Source organism: Miniopterus schreibersii (genome assembly GCF_964146895.1).
Source record: "Miniopterus schreibersii genome assembly, chromosome: 18".
In the NCBI taxonomy this organism is placed as follows: Eukaryota; Metazoa; Chordata; class Mammalia; order Chiroptera; family Miniopteridae; genus Miniopterus; species Miniopterus schreibersii.
Window position 1 is genome coordinate 5,669,558 of NC_138121.1, and position 15,922 is coordinate 5,685,479.

Below are 15,922 nucleotides of genomic sequence, written 5' to 3' on the forward strand. Positions count from 1 at the left end.
ATATCCTTATAAAACAGGAAATTTGGACAGAGACAGACGCACGCAGAGTGGAGGCGAAGTGAAGAGACACAGGAGAAGATTGCCACCTACAAGCCAAGGAACACCGAGGCTACCAGAAGCTGGGAGAGAGGCCTGGAACAGAGCCTTCCCCAGTGCGGTCAGAGGGAGCGTGGCCCTGCCAACACACTTCTAGCCTCCAGAACTGTGAGACAATACATTTCTGTTGTTTAAGCTACCTAGTTTTTGGTACTTTGTTACAGCAGTCCTAGGAAGCTAATACAAAAATGTATTCATGAATCAATTATATAAATAAAAATTAATTAGAAAAAATCTTTTACAGTAGGCTCCTAGCAAAAGCTAGAATCAATAGAGAAATAGAGACATGTTCATGGATATGAAAAAGATGTCAATCTTCTTATAATCAATCCATCGGTTCAATGCAATTCCAATCGCAATCCCCATAGGGTTTTTCACAGAACTAGAAAAGTAGCTGCTAAAATCCACCCAGAAGAGAAAATGTATAAGAATGGTAAAGACAGATTTGAAAGTGAACAGAGGGGGAACTTGCCTTATGTAACAGCAAAACATATCAAAATAAAATAATTAAATGGTATGGCACAGAGGCAAGAAACAGATATAGAGATCAATGAAACATAATAGGAACGGCAGAAATATACCTGTATGTATATATATGGAAATTTGGTACACAATAAAGATGGAATATTAAAACTGGGGAAAGGGTTGACTTTTTAAATAAATGGTAGTAGAGCAATTGGCTACATACATTATAAATTCTGCCTTAGTGCATTTTCTAATAAGTCTTACATAGGTTAAAGGCAAAATCAAAACTATGAAAGTCTTAAAAAAAAAAGATAGACTATATTTATGACATTGGGGTACGGCAGGCCTCTTAAATAATACACCAAAAGCAAGCTAGGATGGCAGAGATTGATAAGTAGGTATGAATAAACACTAAAAACTTATGTGTGGCAAAAATTAATAAAGTTAAAATGCAAAGTACAAACTAGAAGGAAATATTTGGAAGATATGTAACTGACTAAGAGAATCGGAAACCATAAAGTACTCCTACAAATTAATAGTAATAAAAAAGGCATAAAACCCCATTTAAAAAATGGGCAAAGGATATGAGCAAGCAATTCACAACAGACAAAATACATAAGGCCAATAAACTCACAAAAACATGTTCTCTCTCCTTAGTAATCAGAGTTGCAAGTTAGAACAGCGTGGTACTATCCTTTCAGGAAATGACTAATCCATAACTCATCAACCAGGTCTCTGCTCAGATGTCCCTTCCTCCAAGGCAGCCTTTTCTGACCCTCCGGCTGGCTTAGGTTCCTCCCCCGCACCCGCACCCACGCACCCCCCGCCACGGCCCACTGGGGTCTCCTACCCCAGTTCTGCCTACTCTGGGTCGTGACTGTTCGCAACCAGGTCTGTCTTTCCCACTGGATTGCGAGCTCCAGGTGGGTAGTGCGGGGCTATCTAGTCACCGATGTGTCACTAGCGCCACCAGGCTCAGGGCCAGGAACAGAGGAGGCGCTTGGGGAATATGTGCGGAATAAAAGAACGGATGGGGAAACTGAGGCTACATCAATGGCAGTGCTGGGATTCAAACCCGAGGCTGTACAGAGAGAAGGGACCTAGCTTGATCTTCCACCGCCTCCGCTTCATTGAACCCTATCCAGAGCCAGAGCACACAACAGGCCTCAGTCAGGGCACTGAAGCTGAACCGCTTGGTAACTAGAGACGCTCAGGCACAAAGACCCGCCGCTCTCTCCAGCCCGAATCTCCAGTCCTCCACGACCATAGAGAGCTGAGCGGGGACGGCTCTCTGGGGAACGGTGAGGGCGGGCTGGAGGGCTAGAGAGGCCGGAAGTGCAGCGAGCCTGGGGACGCTCTCGCCGGACCAGTCTTTTCCCCGCCTCTCGGGGGTGACCAGGTGAGTCCTCCTGGCACAGAGACTGCGGGGTAGGAGCGAGAAGGGTGGTGGGATTTGGGGGGGGGGGGGCGGGGGGGCGGGGAGAGGAGTGGAGACTGCTGGTGGCGATTGGCAGGCGCGGAAGCCAATCAGTTGCGGTGACAGAGATGGATACGAGGGAAGGAGGGAGGGGCGGGCATCCAGGTGCGAGCCCCGGGGCGGGGCGGACCGAAGGTGGGACTGCAGCCCAGTCCTGCACACAGAAGGCTGGGAACGGTGAGGGCGGGACCGATGGGACGTAGGGGCCTTGTGGGGCGGGGCGAGCCGCAGGTGGAGGCTCCCTCCGGCCGGGGCTTTGGAGAAGCTGGGGCGCTGGGTGTTTGCAACTTGATGCTGTGGAAACCTGGGATTTTTTGGGGGGGATGGCCGCGAGTGGGGGTTCCTGCTGGAGGGATGGGAATGCAGACGCTGATGTCTCACTCGCTCCCGCCGCCGCGTCTTCATTTGCAGGCCCCTGAAGAACCTTGGGATGGACGAAGGGGGAGTGCGGCCACCCTCCGGGCCACCCACAAGGAAGAAATTCTTCGTACCCCTGGGCGAGGATGAGGTCCCTCCTGCTGGGGTAGGACAGAGAGATGGGGGGGCCGCTGGGAGGCTGGGAGGTTGTAGAGGAAGGCGCACGGAAAGGGAGGCTACAGTGAGGGTTAGGAAAGGTAGGAGCCCGGGTCACCTTGGGAAATCGGGCCTTCGCTTCCGTTCTGTTTCTCTACCTGTCAAATGTCAAGGTGGTTCTGAGAGCGCCGAGGCCGAGGCTGCAAACTAGCAACCAGCGAGTGGCCCCGGGATGCGCTTTATGTGGCCACACCCAGCAAGGCATGAATTTCTTGCTGACATTTGAGAATTGGAAGGTTTTGCAAATTAAACAAACAAACAAAAACCTGACACTTTTGACATGACTTGATAAATCGAAGGATCTGGCAACACTGAGATCTCGTTCTCACAGGAAAACAGTTGGCTGGTGCTGAGTACTGGCTGCCGCTTATGTGCTATGAAGAAAAGAAAGTGGGCTAAGGATACAGGGTATGATGGGGGAGAGGGGCTGCCTTAGGTAGGACAGTTAAGGGACTGCCTCTCTGAGGAGGTGACATCTTGGCAGAGACGTGATTAAGTGATAGAGTGAGCTATGTGACAACATCTGTAGGGAGGGAACAGCCAGTGCAAAGGCTCTGAGGTCAGAGAGACCTGACAAGTTTGAGGGCAGAAAGGCCAGTGGGGCTGGAGGAGACAAAGCAAGGGGGAAGAGTTGGGAGGGGAGGTCCCTGAGGCAAGGGGCAGGGACATATCTTCTAGAGTCTTGTGGGCTATGGTGACAGCTTTGGCTTTTACTCTGAGGCAGGCTATGAGCAGAGGAGGGAAATGATATGAGAGGGTGAGGAACAGAGGGTGAGAGGTGAAGGTTAGGCAGGGATCCAGTGAGGAGGTGATGACAGTGGTCCAAGGGAGAGAAGATTGTGGCTGGGGCCAGGGTACAAGCTGAGAAGTGGGAAGAAATAGATATATTCTGATTTTGATCCCCCCACCATATCTCCCCACAGGCCAAGCCCTTATTCAAATCCACTCGGAGCCATCCCACCGTGGAGACTTCAGCCCAGGCAGCCCCTCAGACCTACGCTGAGTATGCCATCTCGGGACCTGCAGGAGGGGCTGGAGCCACACACCCCGCGGGGCCAGAACCCCAGGCAGGAGAGACCCCCAACCAGGCTCCTAAACCAGGGGCAAAATCCAACAGCATTATTGTGAGCCCTCGGCAGGTGAGGAGGGGGGTGGAGAAGTGGAGCTTTGAAGTTTTGGTGGGAAAAACAGTAATAGGAATGCCTTTCTGGTGGGCAGTGGGAGGAGGTCTGAGTACAAGCCATTGTACTCTAAGCAGTGCCGTTCGCTCATTCATTCATTCATTCATTCATTCATTCATTCAACTACTGTGTGGAGGTTGATGCTGCCCTACAGGTCTTATTTTGCTGTGACAAAAATACCATAAACAAGAAACAGTTTTGGAGTTATCTCTCACAGTTTGGAGACTGAGAAGTTCAAGATCAAGACACTGGCAGAATGGTGTCTAGTGAGGTTCCCACTGTGTCCTTATGGTGAAGGAAGGGATGAGGGAGCTCTGGGGTCTCTCTTATAAGGGCACTAATCCCCTTCATGTGGGCTTCACCCACCTGACGGAGCCCGCAACCTGGGCGTGTTCCCTGACCGGGAATTGAACCACGATCTCCAGGATCATAAGTTGATGCTCAACTGCTGAGCGACGCCAGCCAGGCCCATCTGTGCCTTTAAAATGGGGGTTCATCCACTTATAGTCCACAAATACGTTCAGAGGTTGCCAGATGCTGTTCTTGGCTCAGGATAGAGTGATAGAAAGGAGACAGAAAGTCTCTGTAGTTGAGAGAGCTGATGTTCTTTATACAAAGATGAAAATAGGACCTAAGAATGTGAAAAGTGCTCAGTAGTGTCAGCCATCAGGGAAATGCAAATCAAAACCACAGTGAGCCCTGGCTGGTGTGGCTCAGGTGGTTGGACTGTCATCCCATGCACCAAAAGGTGGTGGGTTCGATTCCCAGTCAGGGCACATACAGGAGGCAGATGATCAATGTTTCTCTCTCTCTAAATCAATTTAAAAAAATTGATTTAAAAAAAAAGACCACTGTGAAGTCCCACTCACACCTACTAGAACGTCTAGACTAAAAAGGACAGACAGTAACAAGGGCCGTGAGGCTGTGGAGGAATTGGAACCCCCAGACACTGCTGGTAGGGAAGTAGAATGGTGCAGCCACTTTGGAAAATGGCCTGGCAATTCCTTAAACATTTAATCATAGAGTTAGCATATGACCCAGCAAGTCCACTTCTAGCTATATGTCCAAGAGAAATGAAAATACATGTCCACACAAAATCTTGCACACAAATGTTCATAGCAGCATTATTCATTATAACCAAAAAGTGGACAGAACTCAAATGTCCATCAACTGATGACTGACTTCTTTTTTTTATTTAATATTTTTATTGATTTCAGGGAGAGGAAGGGAGGGGGAGAGACAGAAACATCAATGATGAGAGTCATTGATCAGCTGCCTCCTGCATGCCCCCTACTGGGGACCGGACTTGCAACCCAGGCATGTGCCCTGACTGGGAATCAAACTGTGACCTCCTGGTTCACAGGCTGATGCTCAAACCGCTGAGCCACGCCTGCTGGGCCCAGGGATCCTTTAGTTAAGGCCTGGGGCTAGGGGAGTCTGGGGAGAGGAGGAGAGCGAAGCTGCGAGACCCAGGCTAGGGCAGGAGGAGGGTGGAGAGGTGCTGAGAGAGGTGGGGGCGGGGCCCTGGGGTGGCCGTAGTTCCAGGGCCTTCCTGTTAATAGCTTTGGCTCTGGCTCTTCCTCCCTTCCCAGAGGGGCAACCCTGTACTGAAGTTTGTGCGCAACGTTCCCTGGGAATTTGGTGATGTGGTTCCTGACTACGTGCTGGGTCAGAGCACCTGTGCCCTCTTCCTCAGGTGAGCTCTGGGGGCTGTCCCACCTCCAGGAAGGCATGGAGGGTGTGCTAGGGTGTTCTGGGCTCTTCTGCAGGAAATCTCCAGGCCTGGCCCTGTCTCCTCTGGGCCCAGGTATGGGAGGAAGAGGGCTGGGTCTGGAGGTGCCGGAGTGACAAGAGCTGTGGGCCCAGACTCCTGTGTCTGAGCAAGTAGGGGGCCGGGTCACTCATGTCCCAGACTGACTCCAGCATCCAGGGCTGAAGTTGACAAGGGCCAGGATTTCTCTAACCTCTGCCCCATTAAACTGGGGCCCCTCTCCAGGCAGAGCCAGAGAGGGGAAGTGAAACTTCTAGGTTCCTGTCCTCTCTGCAGGGAATGAGAGCTGGTGGCTCTGGGGCAGAGATGTCCCTGAGGCCCCTGAGTGGAGAAGCCCCCACTTCCCCTCCAGTGTTCTCTGAGGTTAAAGCCCACGATCATGGATGGTTCTGCTTCCCAAGACCAGCTGCGCAATGTCCCCCAGTCACACTCTTTAGGGCAGTGATCTCCTCTTCTCTACCTGAAGCCCAAGCATCCCCCCTTCCTTGGTGAAGAACCTGGGGCCAACCTCTCAGGGAGCCAGAGCCAGGCAGCCCTTGCTGCCAAACCCTTCTGTGCCCCTTCCTGGGAGGGTGAAGTCACTTACGCTCTCTGAACCTCAGCTCCTGGCAAGACTGTCCCAACTCTGCATTTTAGCGAGAGTGAAAGGCTCCCTGGACCGTGAGGCCAGGAGACCTCCCAATCCCTTCCTCTCCCCCGCCCCCAGCCTCCGCTATCACAACCTCCACCCAGACTACATCCATGAGCGGCTGCAGAGCCTGGGGAAGAGCTTCACCCTGCGGGTCCTGCTCATCCAGGTGGACGTGGTAAGCAGGGGTCCCTCCCCGCCAGCCTCACTGTCCTCACTTGAGAAATGGAGAACGTTGGGCCTCGTGGTAGCCAAGGGGACTGTTGAAAATCCCTTCCAAGGAGAAATACAAGTCAAAACCTCAGTGAGGATCCATTTTCCCCATGAGATTGACACCCTGCGTTGGCAGGGAGGTGGGAGGGTAGAATTATCCATCTCCTCCTTCCGCAAACCTGCTTCAACTAGGCCAGCACGCTGCCCCCTCAATGTTTCTGAATCTGTTTTATCTTCTCTATCCTCACAGCCTGGCCCGATCCAGGCCCCCTCTCCTGCTTGGGTCCCTGCCCCAGCCTCTTCCTTGTCTCATGGCCTCCAGCCTTGACCCCTCCCATCCTCATAGCAGCCAGGGGGCTCTTCCTAAAACCCAGGTCTGGTGTTCAAACCCCTAAATGGCTTCCCCATGCACTCCGTGGCCCCTGAGGCCAGTGTGTCCTGGCCCTTGCCCAACTCTTTGGGCTCATGTCTAAGCTTCTTTGTGAAAACCCTTTCTTTTGCTCTGGCCGGGTAGCTCAGTTGGTTAGAGTGTCTTCCTGGGACACCAAGGTAGTGGGTTCAATCCCCAGTCAGGGCACATATAAGAATCAACCAATGATGCATAAATAAGTGGAGCAGTAAATCAATGTTTCTCTTTCTCCCTTCGTCTCTCTCTCTCAAGTCAATTTTTTAAAAAGTCCCTTTTTTCACATCTCCCATCCCATACCAAGTGAATTGTAATTCCTCAAGCCCTCTTTTCCCTCTCATCCTCGCGCATGCTCTTCCCTGTGCCTGAGATCCCCTTTTTGTTCTCCTTTGCTGCCTTTACTCCTTTTCATCCCCCTTAAGGTCTCAACTCAGATGCCCTCTCCTCCAGGAAGCTCTCCCTGAATCCTCACACAGGTCATATGCTCCTCTGGCTCCCCCTACCCCCAGCTCTGGCCACTCTGAGTCATCTCTTGTCTGGGGATGGGTCTGTCCCCTCTTCAGACTGTGAGCCCAGGATGATAGAAGCAGGGCTGTCTCAGTCATGGCTGGGTCCTGGTATTGCCCAGCACAGGCCAGGCAACCCAGTAGGAGCTTAAGGAGTGTCAGTTGAACTCCTGGCATCCTAAGCTACTGTTTTCAGGACTATAATTCCTTGTTTCTCCCAGATCTCTCATTCTAATTCTCTCTCATTTCTTCTCCACCCAGAAAGATCCTCAGCGGGCCCTCAAGGAGCTGGCTAAAATGTGCATTCTGGCAGACTGCACCCTGGTCCTTGCCTGGAGGTGAGATCGAGGCTCCCTGCCCAGGTCAGGCTCTATCCTGAGAGTCATTCCCTTCCCCGCAACCTTCTCAACCCTTCCGTTCTCCTCTCATGAACTCTTTGTGAACCTGGTCCAGGCATCTCTCTGGCCTCAATTTCTTCATCTGTAAAATAGAGTCCTAATATCTTTCTTGTAGGGATGTAGGCACAAAGGCAGGTAATGTAGATCAAGTTCCCAGGACCATACTAGTCACTTAAGAGTTAGACATAAAATTTGGCTGAATAATTAATTCCATGTCAAGGTTTCTAAAGACCATTTAGATGAGTTCTCCAATTGGAAAAAAAGAATCCCTTCCTCACACCATACACAAAAGGTAAATCCTGACAAGTGATTTTTTAAAAATTACAATAGCCCAGCTGGAGTGGCTCAGTTGGTTGAGCATCATCCTGTGCACTGAAAGGTTGCCGGTTTGATTCCCACTCAGGGCACATGCCTGCGTTTCAGGTTTGATCCCGGTTAGGGCCTGTACAGAAAGCAACTGATTGATGTTTCTCTCCCTTCCCCCCCCCTTCCTCTCTCTAAGTGTGTCCTTGGGTGAGGATTAAAAAAAAAATTACAATAAAAGTGTTACAAGAAATCTTATGGGAGAATATTTTTTATAATCTTGGGGTATGAAAAGTCTCCCGAAGCAAGACACAAACCCCAAAATCCATAAAGGAAAAGGTAGACTGATTTGAGAAAATTATAATTTGAAACTTCCAGATGGTAAGAGATACTATAAACAAAGTTAAAAGGTAAATGATGCTCAGCTGGTGTGGCTCAGTTGGTTGTGTCGTCCCATGCACTGTCACGGGTATATGGACATGCAAATTATATTTATATGGTAAAGTATATTTAAATATTATTTATTTATTTTAAATATATCTATTGATTTCAGAGAGAGGAAAGGAGAGGGAGAGAGAGATAGAAACATCAATGATGAGAGTCATTGATCAGCTGCCTCTTGCACGCCCCCGACTGGGGATCGAGCCCGCAACCCGAGTGTGTGCCCTGACCGGGAATCGAACCCTGATCGCCTGGATCCTAGGTCGATGCTCAACCGCTGAGCCACGCCTGGCCAGGCCTAAATATTTTTTAAATACTTCAAAACCACAGCCAATTTTGTTTTTTATTTATTTATTTTATTAATCTTAGAGGAAAGGAGAGAGGGAAAGAGAGAGAAACATCGATGTGAGAAACATCAATGAGCTGCTTCCTGCATGTGTCCGACCAGACATTGAATCCGCAACATGAGTATGTGCCCTGACGGGAAATCAAATCCCGTGTGCAGGATGACCTCAACCAACTGAGCCACCTGACCGGGGCTGTTTACCAGTTTATTAAAAGATATGATAAGGGATACAGATGAACAGCCAGATGAAGAGATACATAGGGTGAGGTCTGGGAGGATCCCAAGTGTAGGAATGTCTGTCCCCATGGAGATGGGGTGAGTAACCCTCACGGTGTGGATGTGCTCACCATCCTAGAAGCTCTCCAAACCCCATACTTTTGAGATATTATGGAGGCTTCCTCATGCAGGCATGATCAATGATTAACTCCATTTCCAGCCCCTCTTTCCCTCCTTGTTGCTGGAGGATGGGGGTGGGGCAGAAACTTCCAAGCTTCTAATCATGGCTTGGACTTCCTGGTGACCAGCCCCATCCAGGAGCCCATCCAGCATCACCTTATTAGAACAAAAGGTGCTCCTAGTGCTCTTATCACTTAAGAATTTACAAGGTTTCAGGAGCTCCGTGCCAGCAACCAGGGGCAAAGACCAGGCTAGATGTTCTATTTTCACAGTAGCCTCTTCAGATTGGCTTCTTCCGCTTAGCAACATGCTAAGGTTCCTCCATGTCTTTCTGTGACTTGGTAAATCATTTTTAATCACTGAATAATATCCCATTGTCTGGATCCACATTCTTTTTCAGCTGCTGAGCATTCCATTGTGTAGATGGACCAGGTCAACCCCTATATTGGTGGACACCTGGGAGTCTCTGTTTAAAAAAAAAAAAATCAAATTCATTTTAGAGAGAGAGGGAGAGAGAAACACTGATATGAGATCAGCTGCCTCCCGCACACACCTGGACCAGAGGTTGAGCTCACAACCTGGGCATGTGCCCTGACCAGGAATTGAACCGGCAACCTTTTGGTGCAGAGGACAGTGCTCAACCAACTGAGCTGCACCAGCCAGGGTGGAATGCTCTGTCTTTTGCTGTTACCACCAACATCCCTACTTTTGTCCTGAGCCCCAGGAATGGGTTTTTTACACCAAATGGTATTTGTAATTCTGTGCCCTCCCTCCAGATTTATACCTCTATACTGTTTGAGTATTTGGAGAAATGTGTTTATTCATTAGTTGTATAATAAAACAAAAGCAAGTGTAAAAATCACTCCATTTTGTGGTAAGTAGCAGAGTGTAAGGAGCCTGGCTGGGTGAAACAGACCCACTGAGGGGTCTCTCCTCCTCGCCAGCTGTATAATCTGGGCAAGTCACTCAACCCCACTGGTCTCTTTTCCCCCTCTGCCTTACAGGATCTCACAGGGCAGTCCAGCAGCCTCTGAATATAATGGGCTTAGGACAGTGACTGGCACACATGGGATATTTTGCAATCAATAAATAAATGAGATTGAACTCCGTCTTCTAACGAGGAAAGATGTCTGATTATATTGTAGAACGCAAAAATGAAAGCAAATTACAGAACTGGATAAAGGGTGCTAAGTGTGTGTCCTGAACAAATTTCATAATAATAATAATAATAATAATAATAATAATACCTACTGCATTGAGAGAAAAGCACAACGCCCATTTTATAGAAAACAATAGAATTAGAAAAATGAATGTTTCTTTCAAGAATATAAATCAATTTTGATCAACAAACATTTCTTACTAGCTGGATTTTGAAGGCTAAGAAAATACCTCAAGACAAATAAATACTTTATTTACTTCCACTCAATTCACTATTCTTAAGTGCCAGAGAAAAAATGCCAGGATTTTCCTGCTGCTAATAAACTTCAGTTATGTGCTTTACTCTGCACACATATACACCCTTGTTATGATTTAGCTGTTTCTACTACCTTTGAAACAGTTAATTACATGTCAAAAACAGTGCTTAATGTCAATATTAATGGTGATCAATAAATCATGTTTGTTGCTATAAAAGATTCAGCAGTCAGTATCCTGAGCTTTCCTTTTGAAGGTGGGATTTATTTTATTATTTTTAATTTATTGATTGGCTGATTGATTTTAGAGAGAGAGGAAGGAGAGACAGAAACATCGATTTATTGTTCTGCTTATTTATGCTTTTTTGGTTGATTCTTGTATGTGCTCTGACTGGGGATCGAACCCACAACCTTGGCATATCAGGACAACACTCTAACCAATTGAGCTACCTGCCAGGGCGAAGGTGGACTTTGTATGAAAACTTTCAGAAGCTGCTTTTCTTGGAAGTGGGAAGCTGAGTGCTCATGAGGCTGTGTTCCTATAGTCGGAAAAATAAACAGTTGTTCTGGTTTTCCTCTCTCTCAAACCCCGTGCAAAAGCTCCAGGTACTGACTTCCCTTCCCGAATAGCTAACAGTTCTTAAACAGGCTTCTAAGTGCCAGGCACTTACAGGGCGTTGACTCATTTAATTATCACAGTTTTGCCATCCACCCCACTTTACAGATGAGGAAACTGAGGCCCAGAGAGGTTAAAATCATTGGCTCAAGGTCACTCACATGGGAAGTGGCCCCTGAACCCAACTGGTCAGGGTCCTAAGCTCTGGCCCTTAGCCAGAAAAAATATGCCCAGCAGGGGTTGCTACCCAGGGGTCATTTAGGAGAGGCCGAGAATGTTCCTTTTTCTGTGTATTAGAGTTTGGAATTTTTAGTGTCAGCAATTACTACTACCATAATGAAATGAATCTAAAACATGACCCCTCCTTACCCTGGCTGACCCGAATGTCCTCTCACCCTAGCCCTGAGGAGGCCGGGAGGTACCTGGAGACCTACAAGGCCTACGAGCAGAAGCCGGCGGACCTCCTGATGGAGAAGATGGAGCAGGACTTCATGTCCCGGGTGAGGCCATGGCACCCCCCTGCCCAGCCTCTCCCCAGCTCCTTCCTGGGCTTTTGAGCTTCTGATCTCAAGTCATGCCTCTCCTCCCCAATCCCACCCTCAGCTTCCAGTCTCCCCTCTCCCACCGGAAGAGCAGCTAAAGGGGTCTACCTAAGCACAAACCTGATCCTGCCTTCCCCAGCTCAAAACCCTCCCATGTCTCCCCAGTGCCCTCAGAGAAAGCCTGGCCCCTCGCCAGCTTCACCAGGCCCTGCCTATTTGGGCCCAGCAGCCGTGCCCGCCCCCTGCCCTTGCATTCTCTGTCCCTTCTCCCAGGCCTACTCGCTTCTCTAAGTATGCGCCCATTTGTTCCCTCTTCTGTCTGCCTGATCCCATCTTTCACATCTGAGCTCTGATGCTTCCTTCTCCAGGAAGCCTGCCTTGATCCCCAGGCCAGGTCAAATGCCACCACTGACTCCCCCATCCCAGCCCATCTGAGTCACCACTGTCTGGAACTAATTTGTCTCTCACACTGTACTGGGAGCCCCAGTAGGACAGAGCCAGGGCTGTCTAGGTCCCTGCTGTGTCCCCAGCACTCAGTGGGCTCCAATGATAGAGTAACAGTGGATGCCTACAGCCACCCCTGAGGTAGGTACCACTAGGACCCTCTTTTACCTGGAAATGGAGGCCCAGAGAGGTCAATTCCTGTGCTCAGGATCTCACAGGGAGTAAGCAGTGGGGCCTGGTTTTGAACACAGCTCTGACTTCAGAGCCTGCAGTCTTCCCCTGGGCAGAACCAGCTGGAGATAAGTGGCATTTATCCTTTGTATGACCAACACCCTCTTAGGTACTTGGGGATCACTCTGAGATGACCTTTTAATCAGTCCAAAAAAGGGGCATTTATTGAGCACCTTCTGCATGCAAAGCAGTCTGGGACACAGTAGTAATCCAGCTCTGCCCTCATGGGTTCTTCTGCTTTCCTTTCGTCTCTTAACACACCTCTGCCTCCTTCTCCTCCCCTTTCAGGTAACTGAATGTCTGACCACGGTGAAGTCAGTCAACAAAACAGACAGTCAGACCCTCCTGACTACTTTTGGGGTAAGGAAGGATTCCTGTGTCCCTACAGGCTTTAAACCCCTGTGCCTTTTAAAGGAAGCCCCCCCCCCCCCCGTTCCCTTCCATCCCCCACTCCCCCTTCCTGCCTCCCCTTCCCTCACACAGAACCTCACCTCCTCCCAGGACTATCCTAGACCCCTGATCAGCTGGGGCAGGGAAGAGCTTTGTGCTCACCTCCCTGACCCTTTGCTCCCACCTTCCTCAGTCTCTGGAACAGCTCATAGCTGCATCGAGGGAAGATCTGGCCTTGTGCCCAGGCCTGGGGCCCCAGAAGGTAAGAGCTCTTGGAATGGACTTAGGGGTCAGGGGCAGGAGGGGGCCCCAAATAATGGGACCCCAGATCCCAACGTTCTAAGGTTTCAGAAGTCTCACAGTGCCTCTCCTACCAATGGAAAAGAGGGTGGGGACCAGCCCAACCTCACTCAGCCACCTCTGGAGAAAAAGAACTGAAGCCCACTCTGGATGTACCAAATAATGGCTCATTTAATGACTAGTTCCTTTCTTTCTCTCCTCCACCCAGGCCCGTAGGCTGTTTGATGTCCTACATGAGCCCTTCTTGAAAGTGCCCCGATGACCTCAGCTGCCAAGGAGGCCCTCTGTGTAATAATAAAGCATGTTCCCGGTCCAGGCTCCTGCTGGCGTGCTGGTCCAACCGCCGGAAGGGGTTCTCTGCTCTCATCTTCTGACAGGCCAGGCGGCCGCCCCAGCTTTTCTTAGCAGCTGTCAGTTTCCCTGGAGGAGGCTGTGCAGGATCCTACTGCAGCTTCTTCTTCTTCTTCTTCTCCTGTCTCACAGGAGCCACCTCCCAAGACTCTGGATTCAGTGGCGGCTCTGACATCTCCTCCTGGGATGCCATCTCTGACCCCCCGCTTTCCTGGCCCCGCTTCTTCCTCTTCTTGGTGGGTGCTGGATCTGCCCTGGCCTCGGGCTCCATCATCTCACCTTGTGGGTCAGTCACCTCAGTCCCTGGCTCTGTCGCTTTGTGCCCTCTTTCTTTCTTCTTTTTCTTCTTGGTGGATGCTGGAGCTGCCTGAGGCTCAAGGTCACCTGGCAGCTCAGGCGCCATCACCTCCTCTTGGGGCTCCACCGCCTCTGTCTTTGGCTCCATCACTGAGTTCTGCCATTTTTCTTTCTTCTTCCTCTTTTTGGTGGATGCCAGCGCTGCCTCGGCCTGGGGCTCAACTTCATGCTGCAGTCCAGGCTCCATCATCTCCCCGTGGAGCTCCAGAGTTCTCACCTCTGGCTCTACAGCCTCAGTCCCTGGCTCCATCGGCACTTTGTACCCCTTTCCTTTCTTCTTTGAGGACAGCAGTGGGATGGCTTCCTCCTGTGGCTCCTCCTTCACCTGTAGCTGAGACTCAACTCTCATCCCCTCCACTGGCTCCATCCCTTTGGTCCCCTTCTGTCTCTTCCTCTTCTTGGTGGGAGATAGGACTGTCTCTTGCAGAGGCTCAGTTTTCACCACGAGTTCCAGCTCCACAGTCTTTTCTTCTGGCTCCAGTGTCTCTGTTTCTGTCTCTTTAGGCTTCTTTTTCTTCCTCTTGCTGGGGGACAGAAACGGCACCCCCAGAGGTTCCCACACCACAGCCATGGGTTCTGCTGCTACTGGCTCCATCACCCCCAGGTCATTTGGATGCTGCTGCTTCCTCTTCTTCTTCCCCACAACCGTCTCTGAGGACCCCAAAGCTGTGTCTGCCTCCAGGGTCCCATGCCCATTCACTGCCTCCTGAGGAACGGAGGCCTCATGCACATGCCTCCTTTTCTTCCTCTTCCCTGAGGCTGGCGACCTCAGTGCCAAGGCTGACCCAGGCCCTGTGACTGGTGGGCTGCCCCCAAAGGCACAGAACCGAGGCCTCAGGCCAGGGGGGATCTGTGGTGGGGGGTTTGCGGGAATGGGATGCAGCGGAATCCCCGATAGGGATTTTGGGGGACCTTCTAAGATCCTTAGGCTGCCCTTGGGGGTTGGGGCACAGGTGAGTCCACCTCCTGCCTCTCCTGAGGGGGCCAGCAGGGTTGATTCTCCAGTTTGGGGGCCGCTGCTGCTGAGGACCCGGTAGCGGTGTCTCTTGCCTGCCACCTTGCCCTTCACGATCTGGGAGCCAGAGAGAGGCACCAGACGCCCATTGAGGCTGAAAGGAGAAAGGGGGAGGGCAGAAACCTGGTCAGATTGTTTTGGTGGCACAGGGAAAGGAGCCGAGAAGCTGCATTTCTAGGTTCTTTAGGTCAAACCCCTCTAAATTTTCCCCAAGTCGAGCCGCTGGAGGGGGTAGTATTCCAGGGAAGTGGCGTGGGACCACTCACCTGTCCGGGGCGAAGTCTACAGGGGCCCGGATAAGCCACAGTTCCGTATCGGGGCCCGTCAGCGCCTCCAAGGAGAAACGAGTGGGCTCTGAGGATGGAGGCGTCGCGGTAAAACTGGGGGGACAAGAGAACCGAGCAGCACCTGCAGAAGGGGAAACGGGCCTGCTGACACTTTCCTGTCAGTGCAGTCCTCCAGGGCGCCTACGGGTCCACTGGTCCCAGCCTCTTGAGCCCCACAATGGCCTCACCCGGTCTCTCCAACGTTCTGTTCCGCAGAGACCCTCTGTCTCCAACTCCTAGGGGAGCTCTTGTCTCCACCGGTAGTCCTCCCAAGATATCCTTTCTCAGTCCGACACCGCCCCCCCCCCCCCCCCAGGGCATGCTTTTCGCAGGTCCCGTTTCCGGAGATGTCCCTTTTTCCGTCCGGACGCTCCCGGGCGCCCCTTTCTCCTCCCGCCAGCCAGCCCTCTGGACCCCGCCGGCCCGCCCTGAAGCTACTCACCGGCGGACGGGGTCCCTGCCATCCCGTAAGCAGGACTTGCGCACGCCCGCAGCCAGACCCACTGCGGCCCCGCCGAGGACCACGTGGAACCGAAGGGGTGGGGCCTCACTCGGACGCGCCCAAGTGCGCGGGAGCGCGGAGGGGTCGCTCGGAGCCCGCTCGCTTTTAGAGCAGAACTGGGGGAAATTTCCGTTTGTGCGAAGCAGACAACCAAGGAAGACATCCTTTCCTGGAAATCTGCTCCCAAAAGCAGCCGATTCGATGTCTGGCGGGAGGTGGAGCCACCAGGTCCCGGA

At 51.2% G+C, this 15,922-nt stretch overlaps 2 protein-coding genes across 6 annotated transcripts in view; one reads left to right on the top strand and one right to left on the bottom strand.

Annotated features, from left to right (window-relative positions):
* ERCC1 (ERCC excision repair 1, endonuclease non-catalytic subunit) overlaps positions 1-13,448 on the top strand; it is a 31,260-nt gene extending 17,812 nt beyond the window's left edge. Inside the window, exons 2-11 of one of the 5 annotated variants that reach the window (XM_081117691.1) lie at positions 18-1,960; positions 2,450-2,561; positions 3,535-3,750; positions 5,385-5,488; positions 6,270-6,369; positions 7,578-7,654; positions 11,629-11,728; positions 12,734-12,805; positions 13,029-13,097; positions 13,344-13,448. In XM_081117691.1, the coding sequence (XP_080973817.1) occupies positions 2,469-2,561; positions 3,535-3,750; positions 5,385-5,488; positions 6,270-6,369; positions 7,578-7,654; positions 11,629-11,728; positions 12,734-12,805; positions 13,029-13,097; positions 13,344-13,397 (885 nt within the window). In that variant the 5' untranslated portion in view covers positions 18-1,960; positions 2,450-2,468 and the 3' untranslated portion in view covers positions 13,398-13,448. The other 4 variants (XM_081117695.1, XM_081117693.1, XM_081117692.1 and 1 more) reach the window with 4 other exon arrangements.
* Positions 13,449-13,478: 30 nt separating this feature from the next.
* Positions 13,479-15,716, bottom strand: POLR1G (RNA polymerase I subunit G). Its single transcript, XM_081117690.1, has 3 exons — positions 15,627-15,716; positions 15,125-15,266; positions 13,479-14,952 (listed from the first exon to the last, which is right to left on the bottom strand). The coding sequence occupies exons 1-3, from the start codon at positions 15,646-15,648 to the stop codon at positions 13,578-13,580; spliced, it is 1,539 nt and encodes a 512-aa protein (XP_080973816.1). The 5' UTR covers positions 15,649-15,716; the 3' UTR covers positions 13,479-13,577.
* Between the last annotated feature and the right edge of the window lie 206 nt (positions 15,717-15,922).

Excerpts from the sequence above, each read along its gene's own strand:
- POLR1G (XM_081117690.1), bottom strand. The coding sequence starts at position 15,648 with ATGGCAGGGACCCCGTCCGCCG. Across the intron at positions 15,267-15,626 it reads GGCAGGGACCCCGTCCGCCG|GTGCTGCTCGGTTCTCTTGT; the intron begins GTGAGTAGCTTC and ends CCCCTTCTGCAG. Across the intron at positions 14,953-15,124 it reads GTAGACTTCGCCCCGGACAG|CCTCAATGGGCGTCTGGTGC; the intron begins GTGAGTGGTCCC and ends TTCTCCTTTCAG.